Source organism: Haliotis cracherodii, unplaced genomic scaffold (genome assembly GCF_022045235.1).
Source record: "Haliotis cracherodii isolate W230 unplaced genomic scaffold, xgHalCrac1.p SCAF_2, whole genome shotgun sequence".
In the NCBI taxonomy this organism is placed as follows: Eukaryota; Metazoa; Mollusca; class Gastropoda; order Lepetellida; family Haliotidae; genus Haliotis; species Haliotis cracherodii.
In genome coordinates this window covers 80,082,507-80,109,113 of record NW_027266275.1, presented here as the reverse complement: position 1 = coordinate 80,109,113, position 26,607 = coordinate 80,082,507, and the positions used below count along the sequence as shown (strand labels likewise).

At 43.0% G+C, this 26,607-nt stretch overlaps 1 protein-coding gene across 1 annotated transcript; it reads right to left on the bottom strand.

Annotated features, from left to right (window-relative positions):
- Positions 1-1,231: 1,231 nt before the first annotated feature.
- LOC139468560 (receptor-type tyrosine-protein phosphatase epsilon-like) lies at positions 1,232-24,915 on the bottom strand. Its single transcript, XM_071250614.1, has 25 exons — positions 24,817-24,915; positions 23,800-23,901; positions 23,131-23,367; positions 20,386-20,559; positions 19,290-19,427; positions 19,004-19,141; positions 18,626-18,772; positions 18,299-18,413; positions 18,106-18,161; positions 17,690-17,859; positions 17,384-17,471; positions 17,131-17,204; positions 16,819-16,855; positions 16,484-16,581; positions 15,838-15,966; positions 15,341-15,486; positions 12,128-12,263; positions 11,800-11,946; positions 11,510-11,609; positions 11,271-11,344; positions 10,510-10,632; positions 9,632-9,760; positions 8,732-8,877; positions 7,827-7,962; positions 1,232-3,752 (listed from the first exon to the last, which is right to left on the bottom strand). The coding sequence occupies exons 1-25, from the start codon at positions 24,905-24,907 to the stop codon at positions 3,639-3,641; spliced, it is 3,045 nt and encodes a 1,014-aa protein (XP_071106715.1). The 5' UTR covers positions 24,908-24,915; the 3' UTR covers positions 1,232-3,638.
- Between the last annotated feature and the right edge of the window lie 1,692 nt (positions 24,916-26,607).

The window sequence follows — 26,607 nt, the reverse complement described above, 5'->3', positions numbered from 1 at the left end:
CCCCATTTCATCTCACCTCAGAAAACAATATGTGATATAACATCTATGTGAAATTTGGAGTGAGGACATGTAGGCAAGAAGTAGGCATCGCCACGGGCATCAACTGTGTCCCCCCTTCTTGCAGATCTGTTTCGTCAAGCGTATGAATCAGAATTCCTGCTAGGAATGGAAAATTCAAAAGGATACAGAACTGAGTGAAATCACTTCGTCTGTTTCATATTTAGATTTGTGTGCACAGGGTTAGAATGCCAAAGAATCTACCCACAGAGCCAGTATGACAAAGGATCTATCCACAAGCCAGTATGACAAAAAATCTATCCACAAGCCAGTATGACAAAGGATCTATCCACAAGCCAGTATGACAAAGGATCTATCCACAAGCCAGTATGACAAAGGATTTATCCACAAGCCAGTATGACAAAGGGTTTATCCACAAGCCAGTATGACAAAGGATCTATCCACAAGCCAGTATGAGAAAGGGTCTATCCACAAGCCAGTATGACAAAGGATCTATCCACAAGCCAGTATGACAAAGGATCTATCCACAAGCCAGTATGAGAAATGGTCTATCCACAAGCCAATATGACAAAGGATATATCCACAAGCCAGTATGACAAAGGATATATCCACAAGGACATGAGAGATATCTTCAACATTCCCGTGGTCAACTTTACGTTTATGCGGACCTATATTCCCACAGCTCCAGCCTTTCGACGTACAACCGAGCATGCTCTTTCTACGAAGATTTTAACGGGCGTCATACGACACTCGTTCAAAGTTGTTTGATCAAGGTTCTAACATCCAACTTCTTACAAAATTACAAGCTTTCAAACGGTTTATATGGTACACAAGTGACCCAAATCATGTCCGATGCAAATTTCCTATTTTGACTTGTACCATATGTTCCCGTGATTGTTTGGTGAACACTTGGCTTGCCTTTGCATGTGTCTGTGAGGGGGGTGGGGAGGTGTACCTGTGAGGCAGGATACGCTCACCTTTTTCGCGAACACCTGGTATCATAACTATTTGATAGTGACCCATAACACGTGCTAGTTATATTGTCGAGATCGCACAATGATCTCTGCTTTTCCCACAGAATCTCTTTGATTAGGGAAATGGTTTTGTCGACTCTATATAGATATACCAGTAATACATAGCCGCCGACATATTACAAAGATTATGACAACATGACGTAAAGATAAGCGGACTTCTTTATTCTCAGTATCATATATTGCATGTGAATAATAAAAGATGAAGTAAATATGTATAGAAAAGATATATTTAACTATTTTTTTGCCTCAATGAACGGCAATATAAAAGATATAATCAGTAGAGTAAAATCATTGCCTCAAGGAACGGCAATATAAAAGATATAATCAGTAGAGTAAAATCATTGCCTCAAGGAACGGCAATATAAAAGATATAATCAGTAGAGTAAAACCATTGCCTCAAGGAACGGCAATATAAAAGATATAATCAGTAGAGTAAAACCATTGCCTCAATGAACGGCAATATAAAAGATATAATCAGTAGAGTAAAATCATTGCCTGAATGAACGGCAATATAAAACATATAATCAGTAAAGTAAATTCAAATAAAATATAATCAACAGGAAAATGTATCTGCATTATTCACAGATAGCTGACAACCACCGTACACACGGCAGCAATATAGGTTCTGTAAAGTATGGACGCACCCATTGACATAGTAGTCCTCAACACTAAACAGTGTCATCACACATTTCAATAGACATGGTAGTCTTCAACACTAGACAATGTCCTCACACATTTCAATAGACATGGTAGTCTTCAACACTAGACAGTGTCATCACACATTTCAATAGACATGGTAGTCTTCAACACTAGACAGTGTCATCACACATTTCAATAGACATGGTAGTCCTCAACACTAGACAGTGTCCTCACACATTTCAACAGCTGTAAGTGACAAAGGGATGATAAAAAAAACATTTCCATGTCCATTGAAACATGGTTAATTGATGTATAATTACACGTGTTACAGAATTACTTGCAATAAAAGGAGTATCAGGTCGTAGTAGTGGTGGAAGTAGTGGTAGTGGTGGTGATGTCCATGTTGGTGTGTAGATTCGAACCTAACACTTTACCAACTGGGCTAGGTCCATGATCTAACGTTTCGTGTCATGTACTATGAATTGCATTAAAAACTTAAAACTTAAAACATGATTAATATAGCATTATATAATATTACACATGGCACGTATCATGTTATACTTTTACAGATACATTTATTAATTTAAACATTTCGTTAATTTAAACATTCCTTTGAGTAATCTGAACCTACTTGACAGCAATGAATGCATTCTATGCTTTAGATGTGATGTCGCCGAGGAAGATATACAACCATCAAATGTGCCATATATTCTGTTCATGTGCACCGTTCACAGCAGAACACGGATAATGTAAGTGTTGTTTGTGTATACTCTTCCTTACATCTACTGTCACCTTACCCATGTTTATCTGGAGTTTCCTCCAGCATCCAGCGATCACATATATGTAAAACTAATATACATTAATGTGATTATTGTAACGTCGGGGACAAAGGGGACGTAACTCTAGTTCTAACATCAGTTCTATAGTACATACCGCATTCATGTACATATAGTTGTTGATAATGAACAATGTTACGTTAAACCCATAAGTGATAAGTCATGAAATGAAAACAAACTTTGAAAACGGAAAACGTTTGCAATACTCCCAGCCACGTGGTATACAACGACATCAACAATAAGGTGTTTTTTGTATTAACATACTATTTTGCTTCCTTGATAAGGTCTTTAAAAGATCTGATATTGTGTATGCTTTGGAACTAATAACCTATAGTTGCATTCCTTTGTAAAGTAGCTATGGTGTGTGGGGCTTTTTAATATGGTCTTACAAAAGAGGGCATCTGAACATCGTTTAAATATTGAGCGGTGATCAAAACCGAAAGTTTCAGGCAAGATAGTACGAGAATGAATATTTTCACCTTGGGTGCATCTTATACAGGTGCCAAGTGAATAAACTGGCAAATAAAACCCAACAAATACATTAATTATGTTAAAAACAAATCGGCATAAACAGGATATTACAAGTAGAATATTACAATAAAATGTAAGAAGTAACGGTTACAATATCAGTCATGCATGTAACATTTGAAACACTCAGTAGAAAACAGAAATATAAATAGTGAAAACGCATGTATAGAAGACATGGATAAATATAGTGAAATGTAAATAAAACGAACATATAACCACGTAATACCTTCCGCACAATAATACAAAAATCAGACAATATCATAATGACATTGCAAAAGAAGAAATAACAAAGTGGGCGAACGAGAAAAAGAAACACATTTTGTGACAAGATCGTTGCTTAAATGCGTGCGTTCTCACTGGTCGTTGCTTAAATGCGTGCGTTCTCACTGGTCGTTGATTAAATGCGTGCGTTCTCACTGGTCGTTGATTAAATGCGTGCGTTCTCACTGGTCGTTGATTAAATGCGTGCGTTCTCACTCGTCGTTGATTATAAGCCTCTGCTACAACCGGTCGTTGATTATAATCGCGTTTTGTCACTGGTCGTTGATTAACACTATGTATGTTATCCCACGGTCACATATAATCATGCACAGGTCCCCGATTTCCCCGGCTCAGAAGCAGGTTGTCCCATGTTGGCATAGACGTTCTCAGAGCAGATGTATTCCTTTGCCATGTCGTAGCAGTACTTGTAGTCAGCCTGCAGGGACAAGGGCTAAGCTATAAAAATTTCATATTAAACATAGAAAACACTCTAAGAGTGTCACTTGAGTGATAAACCACTTAACAAAATGGAAATACAACCATAGGTAACTGAATATACAAACACACATTAAACTTTAGAGAATATGTAAAGTTTCCTGATTGTTATCCGTAGACAATCCCTTCTCATGGTCGAGCCAGTGGTATTACCGCACTATCACCGCTCTACCACCACTCTACCACCGCTCTACCACCGCTCTACCACCGCTCTACCACCGCACTACCACCTCTCTACCACTGCTCTACCACCACTCTACCACCGCTCTACCGCCACTCCACGACCACTCTACCACCACTCTACCACCGCTCTACCGCCACTCCACGACCACTCTACCACCACTCTACCACCGCTCTACCACCGCTCTACCACCGCTCTACCACCTCTCTACCACCACTCTACCACCGCTCTACCACTGCACTACCACCTCTCTACCACCTCTCTACCACCATTCTACCACCGCTCTACCGCCACTCCACGACCACTCTACCACCACTCTACCACCGCTCTACCACCGCTCTACCACCGCTCTACCACCTCTCTACCACCACTCTACCACCGCTCTACCACTGCACTACCACCTCTCTACCACCTCTCTACCACCGCTCTACCACCGCTCTACCACCTCTCTACCACCCCTCTACCACCTCTCTACCACCGCTCTACCACCGCTCTACCACCTCTCTACCACCGCTCTACAACCACTCTACCACCGCACTATCACCGCTCTACCACCACTCTACCACCCCTCTACCACCGCTCTACCACCTCTCTACCACTGCACTACCACCTCTCTACCACCGCTCTACAACCACTCTACCACCGCTCTACCACCGCTCTACCGCCACTCCACCACCACTCTACCACCACTCTACCACCGCTCTACCACGGCTCTACCACCGCTCTACCACCACTCTACCACCGCTCTATCACCGCTCTACCACCGATCTACCACCACTCTACCACCGCTCTACCACCGCTCTACCACCGCTCTACCACCACTCTACCACCGCTCTACCACCGCTCTACCACCACTCTACCACCGCTCTACCACCGCTCTACCACCGCTCTACCACCACTCTACCACCGCTCCACCACCACTCCACCACCGATCTACCACCGCTCTACCACCACTCTACCACCACTCTACCACCACTCTACCACCGCTCTACCACCGCTCTACCACCACTCAACCACCTCTCTACCACCATTCTACCACCGCTCTACCACCACTCTACCACCACTCTACCACCACTCTACCACCACTCTACCACCGCTCTACCACCACTCTACCACCACTCTACCACCGCTCCACCACCGCTCTACCGCCTCTCCACCACAAACTACCTTTATGGGAAGCGGCTGTGGATATTATACGAACGTTTCAGTTGCTTCTATCAATTGTGTTTGTGTGGTATTTAAAAAACGCTGTTTCCAGGCATATGACAGCGGTCTGTAAAATTTAAGAATCTGGACCCGAAAAAAACAGTGATTGATATCATGAGCAACGTTCCAGGCGCAATGACTCCGCCAACCAACTCACCCACTTTGTACAACCGATCCATCATTGTGTCGCCTTTCACAACCAGCATAGTTTGCCGATCTATTTCAACCCGACATCCCCTCTAGGTAGTAACTGTTAATGTTTACCCTACCGGAATGAGGTATATTATGTTAATGTGAACTACCTTCTACTCAAACACGACGATACTGTTTATCGGTGTCAGGGGTTCGATCCCCGGCCGTGTCATACCAACAGACGTTAAAAGATAGTACTTTTTGTTACCCTGCCTGGCGCAGGTCTGAGGCCGTTATTTAACAGTATTTCAAACGTATCGGGACAGACATGTGAGCTAATCATGTTGAATTATTCAATGTGTAATATAGTGTTCATTAAGTAAAGAATCAAATCTATTTCATTTGTTATTTCACTGTCGGTCCCAAGTGAGTTGTCCGCATATTCCAGTGTCGGAGGGCCCCCTCCGTTGTCTAGTGGTAGAGCGTCCGACCGAAGAGCGGAAGATCTGGGGTTCGATCCCCGGCCGCGTCATACAAACAGACTTTAAAAGATGGTACTATTTGTTACCCTGCCTGGCGCTCGGCATTAAGGGGCTAAAACAAGGATTGGTCGGCTCGGAGTCAGTAGGCGGCATGGTATCTCAGTGTGATATCACTACAAAATCGGCATTGGTCCGGACTAGTTAAAGTACACACACATACACACACATACACACACATACACACACGCACGCACGCACGCACGCTCGCACGCACACACACACACACACACACCACACACACACATTTTTATACGCCAGTTAGGCCAATTTCTCAATCCCTTTCAAGTTGAAACAAACAAATTATATTTAAACAACACTTGAATGACTAAACATGCAATTGGTAGTCCGGACCGGAACAGCACAGAGTCGGAGGCCAGAAGTTATTGTTGGTTCGCAACTTTAATTACAGTGAACTGTATTTATAACGAACACGCTTAAAACGAACTTGCCGATATAACGAACTTATTTTTTAGTCCCGGCCATTTGGTGTATATATGTTGTATATGCTTATACCGAACTACGGTTATTACGAAAAAATTAGTGGCCCCTTTGAGTTCGTTATAACAGTAGTTTATTATACACTGAAGTGAGGATGTTATACCAGTACATACTTCCCACATGTAGTAAAGAACCTGATACGACATGGCTGTGTGTTGTCATTGTCTATAAAAGACAGACTGAACGTAAACAGTCGTAGTAACCTACATGCGCAGCATGTCTTTCAGTCAGGAACACATTTTCACAGGGATTCGTAGACGGACCTAACCCAACACTGCCACGAGATATCATGACAGGTGTCAAATGTCAACCCCCCTCTTCAGTTTACTGACATCAAATTACACCTCCTATCTGGGCGTATATAAATGTAAGCTCATAGCCACATGTTCCCGTTAAACTATCCAGCCACCGAGCCATGCCAGTGCTATTCATTTCGGACATCACGATAAGGGATCCGGTGTCTTCATCATGGCCGAAATGGCAAGAAAATCCTGTCGTTTTAACTTTCGATCGTCCACGATCCGTTCATGTTACTCACAAAGTGTCAAACATTATTTGCTGATCATTTTCCAGTATGTCGACACCGACACTGGTTGCTCGCCGTTGCTGCAGAGGTACTACCGTTACACGTATCACAGCACTTCCTGTAGATAGATGCGTCGACCTCCATTGACGTCAGAGACTTTGGTCTCACTTTCAGAGTCTCTTCCTGCACCACACGCATGCGTATAACGTTTCGGTTGGTCTATCGCCCTTCCCGGATAAAACGGACATACGGTCTTCCTATTCAACGGCAGTTGTACTGTACACGTGGTTGTGATGATGCCTGTGGCAAAGCTCACTGTGGCACATGGCCTACTTCTAGCATTTCATTTATTCCTCCATCCTCATATCCTTTTTCTTCTACGCCTCAAATTATATAACGCATTCAGTTATACTCACTCAGTTCCGACGCCATTCAACAGAGGTTAAACTGTGTCCATTATTAAACACAAAATGTTTCAACTACTTGTTTATATTAGATCTACCCCTAATGTGAATAATGTACACTGAATATATATATATATCCGTATATTCTTTGTAAGGACTGTCAAACATTGCTGTATACTATTGTGTATTTTTTCTATAAAACTGAAAGTACGCATGTATATCAACGTTACCGTTATTATTATGTCATGTTCATGATATTAGAAGGAAAACGTTCATGTTTCTTGTATTGTGTGTGGTGGCGGAAGATACCGTCCCGAGGTTCATTTCACCATTTTCGCGAACACCTGGCGTCATCACTTATTCTCAGTGATCCATCCATATTATTTTCACCGCGATTTTGCGTTTTTGACGTCCAATGGAATCTGTTATCGGCGGATAATCGAGACTGGTTAATCTTTGGCGTTGACGTTTTGTAGTTACATTATGGACGGGCATACCGAAAATTCCCAATTCAAGTTGTACTTACGAATGCCTGTATAAACTGTGGCCTGGCCAACTGAAGCTCCCTGTTGGTCAGATAGATGTCCACCACAGAGTCCAGCCTCAATCTGCTGATGGTGTTCAGGACACCGCAGAACACCCCACACATCCGGGCACCGTCACTGAAACATCAATCAACATCATGTTCAATAACATCCTCACCATCTATGTATGCAGGTTGTGACAGTCTATGTTCTGGCATACTAGTTGTGTCTGGTAAATAACGACGGTTGAAAGTTCTGAGGTCAAGTCTAAGAGAAACAACCGCCGCACGTCTATATTGTTCGTTTGTTTGTTGTTTAACGCCGCACTCGGCAATATTCCAGCTATATGACGGCGGTCTGTAATAATTGAGTATGGACCAGACAATCCAGTGATTGACATCATGAGGATCGATCCACACAATAGTGACAAGATGACATGCATCAACCAAGTCAGCGAGTCTGACCTTCCGATAACATTAGTCGCCTATTACGACAAGCATAGTCGCCTTTTACGACAAGCATGGGTTGCCGAAGACCTATTCTACCCCGGATCTTAAGGGGTCGATATGGAAGTAAACGACAATCGTACGTCTATGTTCAAGTATACGCTTTATGTAACAGAGCCTAGGGAGGTAACGACGTAACGACGGTATCGGATGTGAGTTTCGGGCGAATGTTGAAACCATCATCACGTGTGAGAGTAGAATTCAAGTGTAGGATACTCTCAGCTTTTGCACAGGATGCTTTTGTGTCTTCCCAAACACGTCGTTCACTGTGCCAGCGGCTCCTGTATCCACACTCCGTGTGCGCGTGTAACCGAGGACTCAGTGGCGAGAGGGTGCTGAAGCAGCACTTGTATATCTCTCTGTATCCCCTTACAGGAACATATCGAACATCAGATACTCACACACAGTGGACGAGAACTTTGTGCTGATCTTGACTGAGTGTCGTATCCACTCTGTTGACCAGCTCTAGCAACCCAGCAGTGTCGCGCGACATTGAGACAAGCAGAGAGTTAAGACTCAGGACACTGACAGACTGAGGAGTTCGTCGCTGAAATATATTACAGTCAATAGTTAGAATACACATAGAAACATACAAACATATTTGACCGTACGAAAGCGGTATCGGTATAATTTCAATGCAAGTAGAAACTTCGCGACGTACGTGTTTGAAAACCGCTGAACTGAAATAGCATTGAACACACAATACCATTTAGAAAGTGGTCAAATGTAACAAATGTTATATTTTGGATAACAATTTCTTTGTAAAGTACAGATTCTCGTACCTTTGGGGTTGAGTCCCTTGCGGGATTCGACCCCCCACTGCTGGCGATTAGGTGACTCACTCAGGCAGTGTGGGTTCGAATTCCGAACGGAACTCAACCCCCAAAAGTACGACTATCTGTACTTAACAAAGAAAGTCCTATCCCAAATATAACATTTGTGAAATAGCATTGTTGTCTCGGGATAAATCTTTGTTACAGTAATTGTCGTCACTTCGTCCAGCAGCCTTGTTCATTCTGCCGAATTTCCTTTAAAAACGCAATAGTCAGACCTCTAAATAAGATGAAAATTTGAAAATAATTGGAACAGTTTGGCAAATTGTCCGAGCAATCGGTTTGTCTTAACCAAAATGTTGTCCTCATCTCACCTGAGTTAATTAGTAAACACCTTCAGCAACATTCCAGCTATATCGCCAGAGTGGACACCCAACATTCACCTCATACAGTTTACTCATTGGAGGACATGAAACCGGATCTTTGGCGTGACGAGATAAAGCTCAAGGACTACCCCATCCCACCAACCTGTTTAGTATTGGTCAGCATCAGGGTCTTCTCTGTTAAACTTCCCATACTTCTTTCTTGGGCATGCTGAATGTGGAATGGACCTGCTTGGAGGACCCCCTTGCTGCCAGGGTATAGGCGCTCAACATCCTGAAGGAAAGATTATGTTGGATTTATCATGGCCTCTTTAATTCAGAACATTGTCATTCTAAAGACCGATCAGTTGCTATATTCCACGTGAGTCACTGTCATTGTGTCGTTGTCGTTGTTTCTTCGTTTGTTAGTTTGTTTGTTTGTTTGTTTGTTTGTTTGTTGTTTAACGCCGCAATATAACAACTATATGGCGGCGGTCTTTAAATAATCGAGTCTAGACCAGACAATCCAGTGACTGACAACATGGGCATCGATCCACGCAATTGGGATACGATGACATACATCAACCAAGTCAGCGAGCCTGACCACCCGATCCCGTTAGTCGCCTCTTACGACAAGCATAGTCGTCTTTTAAAGCAAGAATGGGTTTTGAAGACCTATTCTACACCGGATCTTCACGGATCGTATTCGCAATTGAGTGAGTGTCATATTCAACAATATTCCAGCCATATCACAGCGGACTGTAAATAATCGAACCTGGGTCAGGCAAAATCCGCAGCCTCACCGCCATTGGAGTCCGATGTCAACAATTTACCAGGTTACAAATTGTAACCACCCTGGTGACTTCTTACGACGGCCCTTTGAGTACCTCTTCTTCCCGGGACTGTATTTATCACATAACTATACAAATTAAACAAAGATTGTAATACTCATCTTACATTACTTCTTTGACTTAAAACAATGTCTATTCAATAGAGCGTAGCGTAGTGTGTAGGGAGGCTATGAGGGTACATTGGTCATGTCACCTGGGAATCATCCAGACACACAATGGTGAAGCAGTCGTGATCGTTCACCAGTCTCCAGAAGTCCACCACGGTGTTCTCCATGGGCGTCTGAGTAGCGATCAGCATGGAGGACCTCATCACGGACTGGCGGTGGAGGAAATATATATTTTGAGGAAACTGGATGATATTTTGAAAATCCACATAAAATATCGTTGAAAGTTGGAATATGAGTATTATTTCTTTGTGAGTCGGTAAAGGAAATATTTACAAATATTTATGTCAATATCTCATTGGCCAATCACCAGAACATATGAGTACGGTTATTTCAGACAGCTGAAGTTAATAAAGCTACCTCAAAGATTAGACGCATATAGAAAAGTTGGAAATCTTGTTTTTCATCTCCCTGCAAAACTAGTCAGATGTTTCGGATTGTAGTTTAGAGGTTAATTATACCATCTGATTATTCTCATCAACATCTCTTGTTTGATCATATAGACTTTCCCCTTGAAAACCCGAGTTAGTATTCAACAACCCATGCTGGTCGTAGGAGGTGACTGATGGAATCGGGTGGTCAGACTCGCTGACTTGGTTGGCCATCGTATCCCAATTTGCAGATCAATGTTCATGATTTCAATCACTGGATTGTCTGGTCCAGACTCAATTATTTACAGACCGCCGTCATACAGCTGGAATATTGCGGAGTGCGGCGTTAAACAACAAACATCATATAGACGTAGGCAGTGAATCTATAGCAAATTAAAGAAAATGAATGTTTAACATACTGGTAGAGTGACAGCATTGATGTAATTGTTGTAGCCTTCAACTGGGGTGGATAAATAAGGCCGTGACTTGTTCCCTGAAATCAATTACATTGAATTATTTAAATATAATTGATAAAGGGGGCTTCATCATGGGGGTAGATAAAAGGCAGTCACAAGGTCACGCGCGCTTTACCATTTTGCGGCAAATCATGGAACCTTTGTTTTATATCGACAAAGAAAACGTCATGTAAACTAGATACCTGGAAGAATGGCCTTGTTCTTGTTTTTGGACACATTTTCTGGAAGCATCGCATCAGAAATGGCTTTTTCCGTCTGTTGTGGTCTTTGTAATTGAATTGACTAAAAGGACAAACATACATAAAAGGAACGAGCTGATGTTTTTCTTTTTGAAATCTCAGCTAGAAAGGAGGATCCGTTTAGGAGTAATGAACTGTAAAGTTTTAACTTCAATCTTTTAATATGTTTTATCATTTTAATCTTTTGTGATTGTGATCTTATTTTAATTTTGTTATCTGCGAAACGACCCTACCTTAAATTCCTTCTTCAAGCTTGTGTCTTGCTGTTTGCTGTAACTTTTCTCACTTCCGAAAATGCGGTCAAAATCAGTCATTTTGTAGAATGTGCCTCTACTCTCAAGGGCTTCCAGAACCGCCAGATGGACGAACTCGAATTGATTCTGAAATACATGCATAAAAGAAGCGAGCAAGCCTGTAGTGACCAACATAATCTTATGAAGGTTGTCCGGTTTTGCCATAGAGTACATGTACCAATACGAAACTGTTACAAACTATTTTCTGTGTGGTTTGACTGTGCTGGGCAGAGTTAGTAGTTGTCACTGTTTATGTGTGCATACTCACCACGGTCTGGACCATGTTCATCCTGGCCTGTCTCATCCTTGACACACACTGGAACACGTTCACCCTGTGCTCTGCCTCAGCCTGGTCCATCAGATAGTCCAGAGCAATGAACGTCCCCGTCCGCCCCACTCCAGCGCTGACATTAGAACATGCCAAGTATCTCATGGTCACCGTTACTGATTGCAGTTAGTTCAGGTATCTTATATTTCAGAGGACATACCGTGTTTTCCGTCGATCACCACCCACCATCCTCTCGCTCTAGTACCTCCACCACTCCTTCATTGACCAGTATAATGTCAATATCACTTATTGTATTTAAGCACCTTACATTTCAGGGGACATTACTAGTTTCAAGCACCTCTAACCACACCCATCGCCACGCAATCTGATCTCTCACCACCTTCTACATCGCCCCTTCCACCTATCGCCACCCCATCTGGGCCCACTTGCACAAGACGATCTTAGCGCTAAGATGATCGTAACTCCCATACTTTAACATGGGCTTACGTTTGTTGTAGCGCTAAGATCGCTTTGTGCAAGTGGGCCCTGGTCTCTCACAACCTAATCTCCATCACTTCCACCCATCGCCAACCCATCTGATCTCTCACCAACTTCGCTCCTCCTCTCCTTCCACCCATCGCTACCCCATCTGATCTCTCACCACCTTCTCTCCACTTCCCCTTCCACCCATCGCCACCCCATCTGATCTCTCACCACCTTCTCTCCACCGCCCCTTCCACCCATCGCCACCCCATCTGATCTCTCACCACCTTCTCTCCACCGCCCCTTCCACCCATCGCCACCCCATCTGATCTCTAACCACCTTCTCTCCACTGCCCCTTCCATCCATCGCCACCCCATCTCATCTCTCACCGCCTTCTCTCCTCCACTCCTTCCACCCATCGCCACCCCAGCTGATCTCTAACCACCTTCTCTCCACTGCCCCTTCCACCCATCGCCACCCGATCTGATCTCTCACCACCTTCTCTCCACCGCCCCTTCCACCCATCGCGAACCCCATCTGATCTCTCACCACCTTCTCTCCACTGCCCCTTCCACCCATCGCCAACCCATCTGATCTCTCACCACCTTCTCTCCACTGCCCCTTCCACCCATCGCCAACCCATCCGATCTCTCACCACCTTCTCTCCACCGCCCCTTCCACCCATCGCGAACCCCATCTGATCTCTCACCACCTTCTCTCCACTGCCGCTTCCACCCATCGCCACCTCATCCGATCTCTCACCACCTTCTCTCCACCGCCCCTTCCACCCATCCCGAACCCCATCTGATCTCTCACCACCTTCTCTCCACCACTCCTTCCACCCATCGCGAACCCCATCTGATCTCTCACCACCTTCTCTCCACCGCCCCTTCCACCCATCGCGAACCCCATCTGATCTCTCACCACCTTCTCTCCTCCACTCCTTCCACCCATCGCGAACCCCATCTGATCTCTCACCACCTTCTCTCTACCGCCCCTTCCACCCATCGCCACCCCATCTGATCTCTCACCACCTTCTCTCCATCACTCCTTCCACCCATCGCCACCCCATCTGATCTCTCACCACCTTCTCTCCACTGCCCCTTCCACCCATCGCCACCCCATCTGATCTCTCACCACCTTCTCTCCACCGCCCCTTCCACCCATCGCGAACCCCATCTGATCTCTTACCACCTTCTCTCCACCGCCCCTTCCACCCATCGCCACCCCATCTGATCTCTCACCACCTTCTCTCCACTGCCCCTTCCATCCATCGCCACCCCATCTGATCTCTCACCACCTTCTCTCCACCGCCCCTTCCACCCATCGCGAACCCCATCTGATCTCTCACCACCTTCTCTCCACTGCCCCTTCCACCCATCGCCACCCCATCTGATCTCTCACCACCTTCTCTCCACCGCCCCTTCCACCCCATCTGATCTCTCACCACCTTCTCTCCACCGCCCCTTCCACCCATCGCGAACCCCATCTGATCTCTCACCACCTTCTCTCCACCGCCCCTTCCACCCATCGCGAACCCCATCTGATCTCTCACCACCTTCTCTCCACCGCCCCTTCCACCCATCGCCACCCCATCTGATCTCTCACCACCTTCTCTCCACCGCCCCTTCCACCCATCGCCACCCCATCTGATCTCTCACCACCTTCTCTCCACCGCCCCTTCCACCCATCGCAAACCCCATCTGATCTCACACCACCTTCTCTCCACCGCCCCTTCCACCCATCGCGAACCCCATCTGATCTCTCACCACCTTCTCTCCACCGCCCCTTCCACCCATCGCGAACCCCATCTGATCTCTCACCACCTTCTCTCCACCGCCCCTTCCACCCATCGCAAACCCCATCTGATCTCTCACCACCTTCTCTCCACCGCCCCTTCCACCCATCGCGAACCCCATCTGATCTCTCACCACCTTCTCTCCACCGCCCCTTCCACCCATCGCGAACCCCATCTGATCTCTCACCACCTTCTCTCCACCGCCCCTTCCACCCATTGCGAACCCCATCTGATCTCTCACCACCTTCTCTCCACCGCCCCTTCCACCCATCGCCACCCCATCTGATCTCTCACCACCTTCTCTCCACTGCCCCTTCCACCCATCGCCACCCCATCTGATCTCTCACCACCTTCTCTCCACCGCCCCTTCCACCCATCGCGAACCCCATCTGATCTCTCACCACCTTCTCTCCACCGCCCCTTCCACCCATCGCGAACCCCATCTGATCTCTCACCACCTTCTCTCCACCGCCCCTTCCACCCATCGCCACCCCATCTGATCTCTCACCACCTTCTCTCCACCGCCCCTTCCACCCCATCTGATCTCTCACCACCTTCTCTCCACCGCCCCTTCCACCCATCGCGAACCCCATCTGATCTCTCACCACCTTCTCTCCACCGCCCCTTCCACCCATCGCGAACCCCATCTGATCTCTCACCACCTTCTCTCCACCGCCCCTTCCACCCATCGCCACCCCATCTGATCTCTCACCACCTTCTCTCCACCGCCCCTTCCACCCATCGCGAACCCCATCTGATCTCTCACCACCTTCTCTCCACCGCCCCTTCCACCCATCGCCACCCCATCTGATCTATCACCACCTTCTCTCCATCACTCCTTCCATCCGTCACCACTCCATCTGATCTCTCACCACCTTCTCTCCACCCCCCACCCCCCACACCCCAACCCACCTTCATGTTCACTTCTCACCTGCAGTGGACCAGCAACGGCCGGTCCTCTCCACCGTCCAGCTGTTTGATCCTCTTCCAGAAGCTGACCAGAGCTGGAGCAGATGGGACATCGTGGTCTGGCCAGGTCAGGAACTGGAAGTGGATGACCCTTCTCGTCTCTGACCCCTGGTTATTAGAATTATGTCAGTTAGAAAAACATTGATGCCTATTGAATTAATTTTCAGAGTCCCTGTATAAAAACATAATCACAATTCAACATGAAGAGACGGGAAAGACACGAGGAATTAGTCTTATTTATGCTTTTCTGTACAGATAATGGTATTTCTATTAAGCATGTTATTCTTAATCTAGACATAGGACAATCAGTTGATATAAGGACGACACGATTAATAATAAGTCAAGCGCATAACAAGACTTAATGGCACAATACGTTACATGATAAAGTCATCACAAAATTGCGATAACGCCTACCTTACCTTACCTGACCTGACTTTACCTTATTGGAAAACTTAATACCTTGGCATTCTTCACGGTCAGTTTCCTGATCGTGTAGTCAGTCCTTGTCACCGTGCTTTCAAGTCCTATGGTGAGGTCGCCGCAGTGTTTGCTTTTGTCCTTGTCAGGCCAGTACCGCTCGCACTTTACCTGTCAACCATCGAAATAACCCGCAGCCAGTTGTACGTACATTCAACATTGAAGAGTCGAAGCACAGGGATGAGAAAAATGGTCCCATATTCGCCCATGTATTCCTTCAGTATGCAGTAACAGAGCTGTGGCCGTCCAAGACATTTCTCTTGTAAGTAGTTTATGATGGATAAGTCAGTGAGTGAGTATGGTTTTACGCTGCTTTTAGGAAATTCCAAAAATATTACGGCGGGGGACACCAGTAATATGCTTCACACATTGTACCCATGTCGGGAATCGAACCCGGGTCTTCGGCGTGACTATCGAACGCTTTAATCACTAGGCTACCCGACCGCCCCCACTTTATGGATAAATGAGGATGAGCCGATTGTATGACACATCATGTCCACAATGAAAGCTCGACTTTAAAACATATGTTTACTTAAAGGATATAGCTTGGATATGTTTTACCTTGTCCTAGTATATATTTAAGCAAAAACAAAACAAAAACAAATTCTACAGCTTGAACTTCATGTACCTTCTGCATCTCCTTCAGCTGTGTCACCATGACTATTTTCCCCACCCGCTGCTGCCAAACCATTCTCCAGAAGTCTCCCACTGTCGCTGGCGTAGGACCTGTTTATAATTACGTGGACGTAATGAAAGAGGAACTACCAATGTGTAAATGAACGCGTGGTGTATTTTCTCTCAGAGCATCACCAAAAAGTGTGAATTATTGGCATTTCTCCATTAGTCGATTGAAATACAGAACTTTTCTTGGCCAATAACGCCAATATTATCACCAAGATGTGCAAGTTTGGTGTTTTCAAGCATTATACATACGACACACACTGAAACAGACAGAAGAAATACCTTGTGTGGCGATGTATTTAGAACCATCAGGGAAGCCCTTCAACAAACGAGAAAACGCAAAATGTAGCATACTAAACATGACACAGACATGTATTACAATAATGTTTCTGACAACACCAATGTAGACTTATTTTGAATTCCTCTCTATTCAATTTGGGATTATTGAATTTCGAAAAAAGTACAATGGATATTTATTTTTTTCTGTCCGAAACGAATTGTGAAAAATGACAGCTATATAAACAGCTATATGAATTAAATAAAATCCTTAGACCTGTGTTTTACTATGCAAGGATCTGATACGAAAGCACAAACCTGCATGTAGTTAGCGTTGATATAGCCTGATGTAGCATTTCCACTGCTCTCAAGAATCACTCGCGACTCATCGTCTGAGATTGTGAGATGTGAAAAGTTAACACCTTTTAGTCTTTGTGAAAAATCAGAAATTGCAAAGAAAAAATAATTCCACCCTGTGCTTCAAGACGATATTCGTGTTTGTTATGTTTTTTTGTGCAAATGAAATATTTTTTAAAATATATTCACATTTGAGTTCAACTTAAACACTTACATGGGTACAAAGCAGCAAATCTATTTTTCGGTTTGTTTTCAGGCTTTTTTCCTTCTTCAACGTGGCCTCTGATCCCGTACGGAAGCATCTGGAGGTTCATTAGATTAATGATATACATACCGTTACATCGCATTGGAGCGGGTTAAGTACAACTTATGGACTCCATTAGATTCCATAATATGTAAATTAATAAAGAGGTTGCGTTATTTAGTTTTCATAAAATCAGAATTAATAGTTATCACGTTATCGTTGAATACAAACCAATTTAGCACAACAACGGGATAGTATAACGTAATTATTAGTTACCTTGTATTCATTTTCAAAGGACGTATCGTCCTCTTGTTTCCTTTTTATGTACTGAGCCAGTTTCTCCAGCACGACATAGGGGGAGACCCAGTTGCAGTAGGTTGCATCGTCATCTTCAGTAAAGTCAACTTCTACCTCCACCGAGAACGCCTCGTCCTCATCCTCAACATCTGAAAGAGGCACACTTCGTTAATACATTTAGCAGTAGTTTCTGGGTGATTATCGAACTTAGTTGTGGACCAGTTACCTGCATGGTATCAATGTCCTGTTGCTCGTAGGCTCCACACGACAGGTTACAGCTGCATCCGGTTAATTAGAAAATGCAACCCCTGAGTTCAACAACAATGTATAACACAATTGTTCAGGTATAGAAGAAGATTTATCACTACAACGTACGGATATGTAAAACCACTTACTAAACACTCGACCTGGAACACATGGGGTTGTGTGACTGTCAGATCTCAGTTGTCTCCTGTAATACAAGGGAGATACCTGCATGATTCGCAATATACGTTTCATGCCCATGTCTTTTGGAGAAGGAGGCTTCTTTGAACTCTGTGCATATGCCAGTGGTTATCCTTATTTGCTGAAGGTTTCTTTCTAACATACCTTTTCAGCAATATCACAGCAACAGCAACAGCAACGATGATTACTACAGTCAATGCCACACCAACCACGAGATTGGTCATCCCAAAAATAGATGTTCCGCCATTGTCATCCAAACCTGAATAAAACAGATGGACCTCGTTTCACAAAGCGATCTTAGATCTACGACTGTCACGGCTCCTGCAACATGACTATGGAACATATGTGTTTTATGTAAAGATGAAGAATAATGCTTCTAATACAACCACTTCATGCTGTGAAGAGGGTAATTGTTTAAGAACGTCGACTCTACAATGATATATAATACAATTACAGTATAATGCTTCTAACCTTCACGCTCAGTCTGAACATGACACGTCGTTCCATTCCAACCCGACAGACAGCCGTTTGGGCAGGTGCCGTCGACGTGGTTGCAGCTAGTTCCGTTACAGTGTCCACATTTCTCCGTACAGTTCTTACCATATGTGCCATTACAAGCTGTGAATGAAGTATTTTGAGAAAAGTTGCGGAAACTGCATTTCATTATTAATGTAGTGAAGTAGATTTGTTTCACTGGACGGCCTGGAAAAGGATGTATTCTTGGTCCTGGAAATATTGCAGACTCCTGCTTATAGTGAAAGAAATGTATAGAAGCATTGGCTTTAAACATTTAAAAGAAATGCTATTGTTTGGGAATCCTGTGTCTGTCACACATGCTGTCCATCCTACCCTTGTCACATGTAGCGTTGGTCCACCCGTCGTCACAGCCGTGGGGACAGATGCCGTCAGTTCTGTCACAGAAGGTGTTGTTCACGCAGTGTCCACACGAGAAAGAGCAGTTCGAGCCATAGGTGCCATTTACACATTCTGTAATAAACCATTTCTGTTGTATGTGTGTCTTTAGGCTAATTTTTTATCCCGTGGTACATGCATGCTCACATATGGTTGAGATCGCATACGATATTTTTAAAATGAATATTCTTTTTAGATGACATCAATCTCCTTGTTCCCTCACCTTGAAGACAATCTGTTCCATTAAACCCTGGTGGACATCCGCTTGTGCACTGACCTTCTACTTTGTCACATATCTCCGTCTCGTTGAAACAGTTGCACTGCTTGTCGCAGTCTTGTCCAAACCAGAAGTCACTACAAACTAAACCATGAAGAATCATTCGGAGTGATTTCGGTCTGAGGCCGTTTTTTTACAGTATTTCAAACGTATCGGAACAGACATATGAGCTTATCATGTTGCATTATTCAATATGTAATAAAATAGTGTTCATTAAGTAAAGAATCAAATCTATTTCATTTGTTATTTCACTGTCGGTCCCAAGTGAGCTGACCGCATATTCCAGTGTAGGAGAACAGCCTCCGTGGTCTAGTGGTAGAGCGTCCGCCTGGAGAACGGAAGGTCCGGGGTTCGATCCCCGGCCGCGTCATACCAAAATATGGTAAAAAATGGTACTTGTTGTTACCCTGTCTGGTGCTCGGCATAAGGGGCTAAAACAAGGACTGGTCGGCTCGGAGTCAGTATATTGTGTCTGGGTGGGGTATTCATCTGAAACTGCGGCATGGTATCTCAGTAGGCTATAAATCGGCATCAGTCCGAAATAGTACAAGCAGCCACACACACCACGATTAAAATAATCAATTTCTGAATACTTAAAGATTTTACTTCACATTGCGTCTTAATCACATAGCTACGATCTTCACATTATATAACTCATACTAAGCGTTAGGCTAACTGTGGGCTAACTTTGACCTGCTGAATAGTGATACAAACTTGTACATACGACGTCTATACTACCAACACCAAGCCAGTCCCCAACGGTCACCGTGTTCCTAAACACCTGAAGTCATACTTGGCATGAAAAGGGCAGAGCGTTGCGCCCTACTGAAAATGCGTAGGGGAAATACTACAATGACCAGGTTAGAAAATCAAATATTGTGATAATATATGTGTGAAGCCCATTTCTGGTGCTGGAATATTACTAAAAGCGGTGTAAAACCATATTCACTCACTAGTTAGTAGATCAAATCAACATGGACACATTTTGTAATTTACTAACTTTCGATAGATGAAAGAGAAAAGGAGGCTCCAACGAACTCACCAAACACCTGTACTTCACATAGGCTGAGATGGGCTGAATGAGTTGTTATTGTAACATTTCTCCCTGTCAGAGCTCTGTCACAGGTAACATTCCAGACGAGATCAGGTGTCGTTTTCCTTTTTAAACATTGCATCCCGCCTACGAGAACTTCCATTCCTTTCCATCTATCGGCGCCTGTATGAATCAGATATAGCATAGCATCAGTTCCTACTCATCAAAATGTATCTTCAGAATACTATCAAACGCATAACGTCTTTTAAATCTCTAACATTTGACTGATAACACATCAATATATAGATAACTATATTGTTATAACATCATGATATAGATAACTATATTGTTATAACATCATGATATAGATAACTATATTGTTATACATCATTATATAGATAACTATATTGTTATACATCATTATATAGATAACTATATTGTTATAACATCATGATATAGATAACTATATTGTTATAACATCATGATATAGATAACTATATTGTTATACATCATTATATTATAGATAACTATATTATTATAACATCATGATATAGATAACTATATTGTTATACATCATTATATAGATAACTATATTATCATAATCATTATATAGATAACTATATTGTTATAACATCATGATATAGATAACTATATTGTTATAACATCATGATATAGATAACTATATTGTTATACATCATTATATAGATAACTATATTGTTATAACATCATGATATAGATAATGATGTGTTGTCGGTCAAATGTTAGAGATGGTATATGCTGATGATATTTTTAATTAGTAGTATTTTCCTTCTGTGGTCTATTGCCAGGAAATGCCAGGTATATTCCACGATGATTGCCTTATCGGTTCCACATATGTCACCCCAATTATGAGTATAACAACTTGGATATTACTTGTCATGTGTCGGTTACCCTGTGCTGTTGTGTTTGAGATGTGAATACATATAACGACATGTAAGTGTTTCAAAACAGAGCGAGGAGTCAGCAAGAACTCAGCTTGTGCAGCAGTGAGGGGCGACATATTACACCCTCAATACAAAGTTTATACCTAGATAGCCCGGTTGTGGTGTAGGCTTGAAAGATGGATTAAGGTACACTTACAAGAGTTATACATCAGTGGTCTAACTACATGTATACAACATCAACGCCAGATAATAAACAGAAACATATTCCATCGAGCTTAAAAGTCAAAATAGCAGTGAAAATTATAAGAATGGATCACTGAAAGTCAGTTCGTGAAAATGGTATGCATGTCCTGCCCTACCGGCAGAACCCGCCACTCACACAATCTGCATGAAGCAAATAGTATTAAGTGTTTGTTGCCTGACGCAGCACATCAGTACTCCTGCCTGGCGACGGCGGCTTGTAAACAAACAAAGCAAGTGATCGATCCATGGGCCAGAACATCCAGTGACCAACAAATAAACAAATAGGAAAACAAGGTTGTGAAAATATTTGAGGACTTACGTTCAAAATTATTTCCATTCTAAATGATTTATAACGGGGTGCGGCATGGGCGTAGTTAAGGGTGGATGACGGATGAATGAGTTGGTAGATATTACGCATGCCTGTTTGGTATAGGGGGTGTGGATTCGATGCTGATGTGTGGATGAGGACTTACGTTCAAAATTATTTCCATTCTAAATGATTTATAACGGGGTGCGGCCTTGGCGTAGTTAAGGGTGGATGACGGATGAATGAGTTGGTAGATATTACGCATGCCTGTTTGGTATAGGGGGTGTGGATTCGATGCTGATGTGTGGATGTTTGCGGGCAAGATGTGCACTGTGCGACTGCGTGTAGGAGTCACGTGGGTATGCAGTGAAGTATGTTGTTCGCGTGCGTGCGTGTATGTTGTTGTTTGTTTGTGTGTTGTTTAATGCCAGACTCCAGTGTTCATATTCCAGTTAGATGACGGCGGTCTGTACATAATCGAGTCAATCAGACAATCCAGTGAATGACATCATGAAAATCAATCCACGCAATTGTGAGCCTGACCAACCGATCCCGTTGTTGTTTAACGCCGCAATATAACAACTATATGGCGGCGGTCTTTAAATAATCGAGTCTAGACCAGACAATCCAGTGATTGACAACATGGGCATCGATCCACGCAATTGGGATACGATGACATACATCAACCAAGTCAGCGAGCCTGACCACCCGATCCCGTTAGTCGCCTCTTACGACAAGCATAGTTGCCTTTTACGGCAAGCATGGGTTGCTGAAGACCTATTCTACCCCTTATCTTCACGGGTGTAGACAAGCATGGGTTGCTGAAGACCTATTCTTCCCCTTATCCTCACGGGTGTAGACAAGTATGGATTGCTGAAGACCTATTCTAACCCGGATCTTCACAGGTCTGGTATGCATGTGTGGTATGTACATGAGAGTAGTGACATCACCTTAGATGTCATACAGTTATTCAAACTGTAGAAATGTTGATCATATATAGCATAGAGCATCTGGATCTTCAGATGTCTTTGGTACAAATTTGGAATTCAGACAGAAGTGATTAGTCATTGGAAGTTCATATATTAAGACGGCGTGTCCTGTTAGTAGTTAATTACCTCCGAACAGCGGTAAGTATTTTTACATTTTTACATTATGTTTAGGTTTTCTTGTTAGTGACCTAAGGATGCTATGTTTGAGACAACAATGCACAATTTACTGTTACCTGATTGTAAACTGTATCACAATTATCATTTATCTGCCCTGATAAGGGAGACAACTTACGTTCTCTCCGATTGTAGATTGTGATGTATTTTATCTGATGGTCGTTTGATAGTGACAGATTCCACCATGAGTTGTTTTCGGGTCCAGCATGTGAACATGTCAGGGAGTAGAATGTTGTGTTGGTGTTGCCGTCAAGAGCCAAACCAGCATTGAAATATATATGCCTGTCATCTGTCTCCTTATTCGACACATGGTAAGTGCCCTTCTGTGTCGCTGTGCCATTTAACGCGACATTTTCTGGTGAGATGAAAGAACGAAATGATGGTTAATGCAGCGACACGACATCAGAGATCTGATGTATACAACGCCATAAACATGAACATAAAACGGGAAACTGGAAACAGACTATATTTATTGCAGAATGGTCAGCACCAATAAAACATTACATATGGCCCTATCATAACATATTGTACAACTAATGGAAAATATAATGGGTCTCACGCCATTATGCAACAAACATACTTGTACGCATAATACTGAGCAGTTAATACTATAAGATAAATGAACAATGCTGTGCAACGAACATACATGTTTTCTATGAAACTGGATACATTAAATATGTGTTGGCATTATATTACTATTTAGTCAACAAGCAAGCACTATAGTGGGGTACTCACAGACATGTTCATACATACTTACAGTAGTTTTAAGCTTTCTCATTTGACTTACGTTTTTGACAGTAGTTTCCATACCAGCCTGTGTCGCAGTTTCCGCTACAGTCTCCCGTGGCGTTACAGGGCTTGTTGCGACAGTGACAATCGAGTACTCGGCCTGTAGTAGTAGTAGTAGTAGTAGTAGTAGTAGTAGTAGTAGTAGTAGTAGTAGTAGTAGTATTAATAGTAATAATAATAATAATAATAATAATAATAAAAACAAAAATACTTATGCTGTGCCCGTCCTTTCGTATTCTTTTGGTGTTGTTGATTGGACAAAACAAGAAATTCAGGGTATTGACACCCTCACACGAAGAATCATGTCAGACAATAGATCTCACCACCCTCGCTCTTCCCTCAATCGTTTATATTTACCAATTATGATGGGAGGGCGTGGTTTGATTAATGTGGAGGCTCTTCATGATAGGGGCGGTCGGGTAGCCTAGTGGACCCGGGTTCGATTCCCAACATGGGTACAATGTGTGAAGCCCATTTCTTGTGTCCCCCGCCGTGATATTGCTGGAATATTGCTAAAAGCGGCGTAAAACCATACTCACTCACTCACTCTTCATGATAGAATTGTTTTGTGCACTTTTGCACACATTTATTTGTCTGATGATCCTCTTGTTAAGCATGTCAAGACTCATGATGAAAACAAGGCATTCCACAGTTTCCTTAAAACGAGCCAAGGATGTGGGACATAATATCGATATCGGTGTTGATTTTGTTGATGGTTCTGTACTGCTGGACGGTACAGAAATGAGTGTCAACCAAGCGAAGTGCCATATCAAATTGGGACAAATGTAGGTACGAGAGGCTAAATAATATATTCGTTGGGTAGCGCTTCAATGGTACTGGTGCGGTACACGAAAGATAAACTATATACATTCTTGCACATCAGGGATATAACAGTTCAGATCCTAATTATGATATGAATATACCCAATCTATAGTGAGGCGCAACATAAGGTTACATTGACCTTGATACAACAACACATATATAATCTGAACAGAATAACAGAGTAGTGTCTGACCTTGTGCATGTTGTCGTGTGCTTCTCATGTCTACCATGCTATTCATCAGTCCAAAGCACACCAGCACAATCGTACACCAGTGGGTAGTCATTCCAAAGGCTGCAACTACACGTAGATTTAAATATTTATAGATCCACAAGACACACGGGTATATGGTATGAATAAACAGTGATCGCTAAACCATCAGTTAATGGGTTAATCACTCAATCTCTTTATTTAATCAATATGTCAAAGTTGTATGAACAGTTTTCCTACAGCAATACAGGAAGTGAAGTCTAAGAGTAGAAAATGTAGCATGAAAAGTCATACAAATGTTCAAAGCAAAAGATGGTGATTATCGTCTCGTATAATTTTAAGTTTACTGTAAGCCTTATGATTCATTAAGAGTTTTTACTTCTTGAAGATCAGCATACAAAAGTGTGTTTAAACAAATTGCAAAGGCAGTCATATTAAACTGTAATTAACCTTTTTGGGACAACAAATAACAAAAATACACTGATTTGAAACTAAATATTCGACTTGTGTTTTCATTTGTTGGTACAATGTCTCACGGGTTCATAATTCTATATACACCGTTTCACAAAATGGCGCTTCGTTGTTGATGCCAACAAAAAACGATCATAATGAGATTAAAAAAAGACAAGAGAAACAGCGTCCCACATCATGAAAGTGGATGACAGGTTTGTTAAATCTTTATTATAAATAATAATGACTTTGTCAATATAATTACAACGTTTTTTGTCTTTGACATCGGCGCAGACCGACTTCGCAGTGTTTTTTGCCTTGCACTTCCTGGTTCGGCTTATCTGCGGGTCATATCATTTTCTTTTGTATTTCAATGGTCAAGTTAACACCTCGGCTTATCTACAGGGTCGGCTTATCCGCGGTCATATACGGTATACATATCATTCATATCAAGGGCATGTAGATTCCGGGGGATGAGAGAGTGAGAGTGTGCCACAATATGTAAAGCCTTTTGGGGACATTGTATTTCCACGACAAAAACAATACAATTACGACGTTTATGAAACGCTATCACATAGGGGTGATACCTGGTGTTCGCGAAAAGGTGAGCATGTCCTGCTCCACCGGTGGCACCCTTTACAAATACATGTAAAGGCAAGTCAATTGCCCGCCTGAAAAAACACACGAACATATGGTACAAACCAAATTAGGGAATTGCATCGGACATCATGTTTGTCACCGATGCGTAAAATTTGGAAACGTGTTCCACACGTCTACCATAAACAATTTGAAACCTTCTCTTGAAAGTCTTCTCTTTAGTTCTGTTATTATTATGTTATGGTTATGTTATGTAACATTATTCACATAAACATGTTATATATGTTGACCAAGGTGTATAACATTTTTTTTGTTTACGGCGGAACCCTGTCTTTCATTCTCATTTTATAAATTTGTGTTTCTCTCCATGTTCTGATTGTAATAAATGATTATTCACTTTATACACAACCGTCTTGAAATGGATATTAAATGCGTGTGTTGATATTGTTACAAGAGTGTTTCTAATTGAAACCTACATGTGGATGTATCACCTTTAAGTGGCACACAACCTTTTGAAATAAAAGGCAGCAAGTGCTCCTCCTTTGACAGCTGAACACCCAAACACATTCTACTCCTCGGTGTTAAGGACTTGACACTCACAAAGACATGGGGACAGTTTTGTGACCAAACGAGTTGGCTTGTGGCAATATCTACATCAAACAACTGGCGACAGACCTGAATTCTGGTTCGAACCAGCTGGGGTATCTGATCTCGTAGGGAGTGAACTAC

Coding starts and splice junctions, on each gene's coding strand:
- LOC139468560 (XM_071250614.1), bottom strand. CDS start 24,907: ATGACTACCCACTGGTGTACGATTGTGCTGGTGTGCTTTGGACTGATG. Junction 19,428..20,385: donor ATGTGAAGTACAGGTGTTTG/GTGAGTTCGTTG, acceptor TTCATGGTTTAG/TTTGTAGTGACTTCTGGTTT. Junction 16,582..16,818: donor TAAATACATCGCCACACAAG/GTATTTCTTCTG, acceptor AATTATAAACAG/GTCCTACGCCAGCGACAGTG.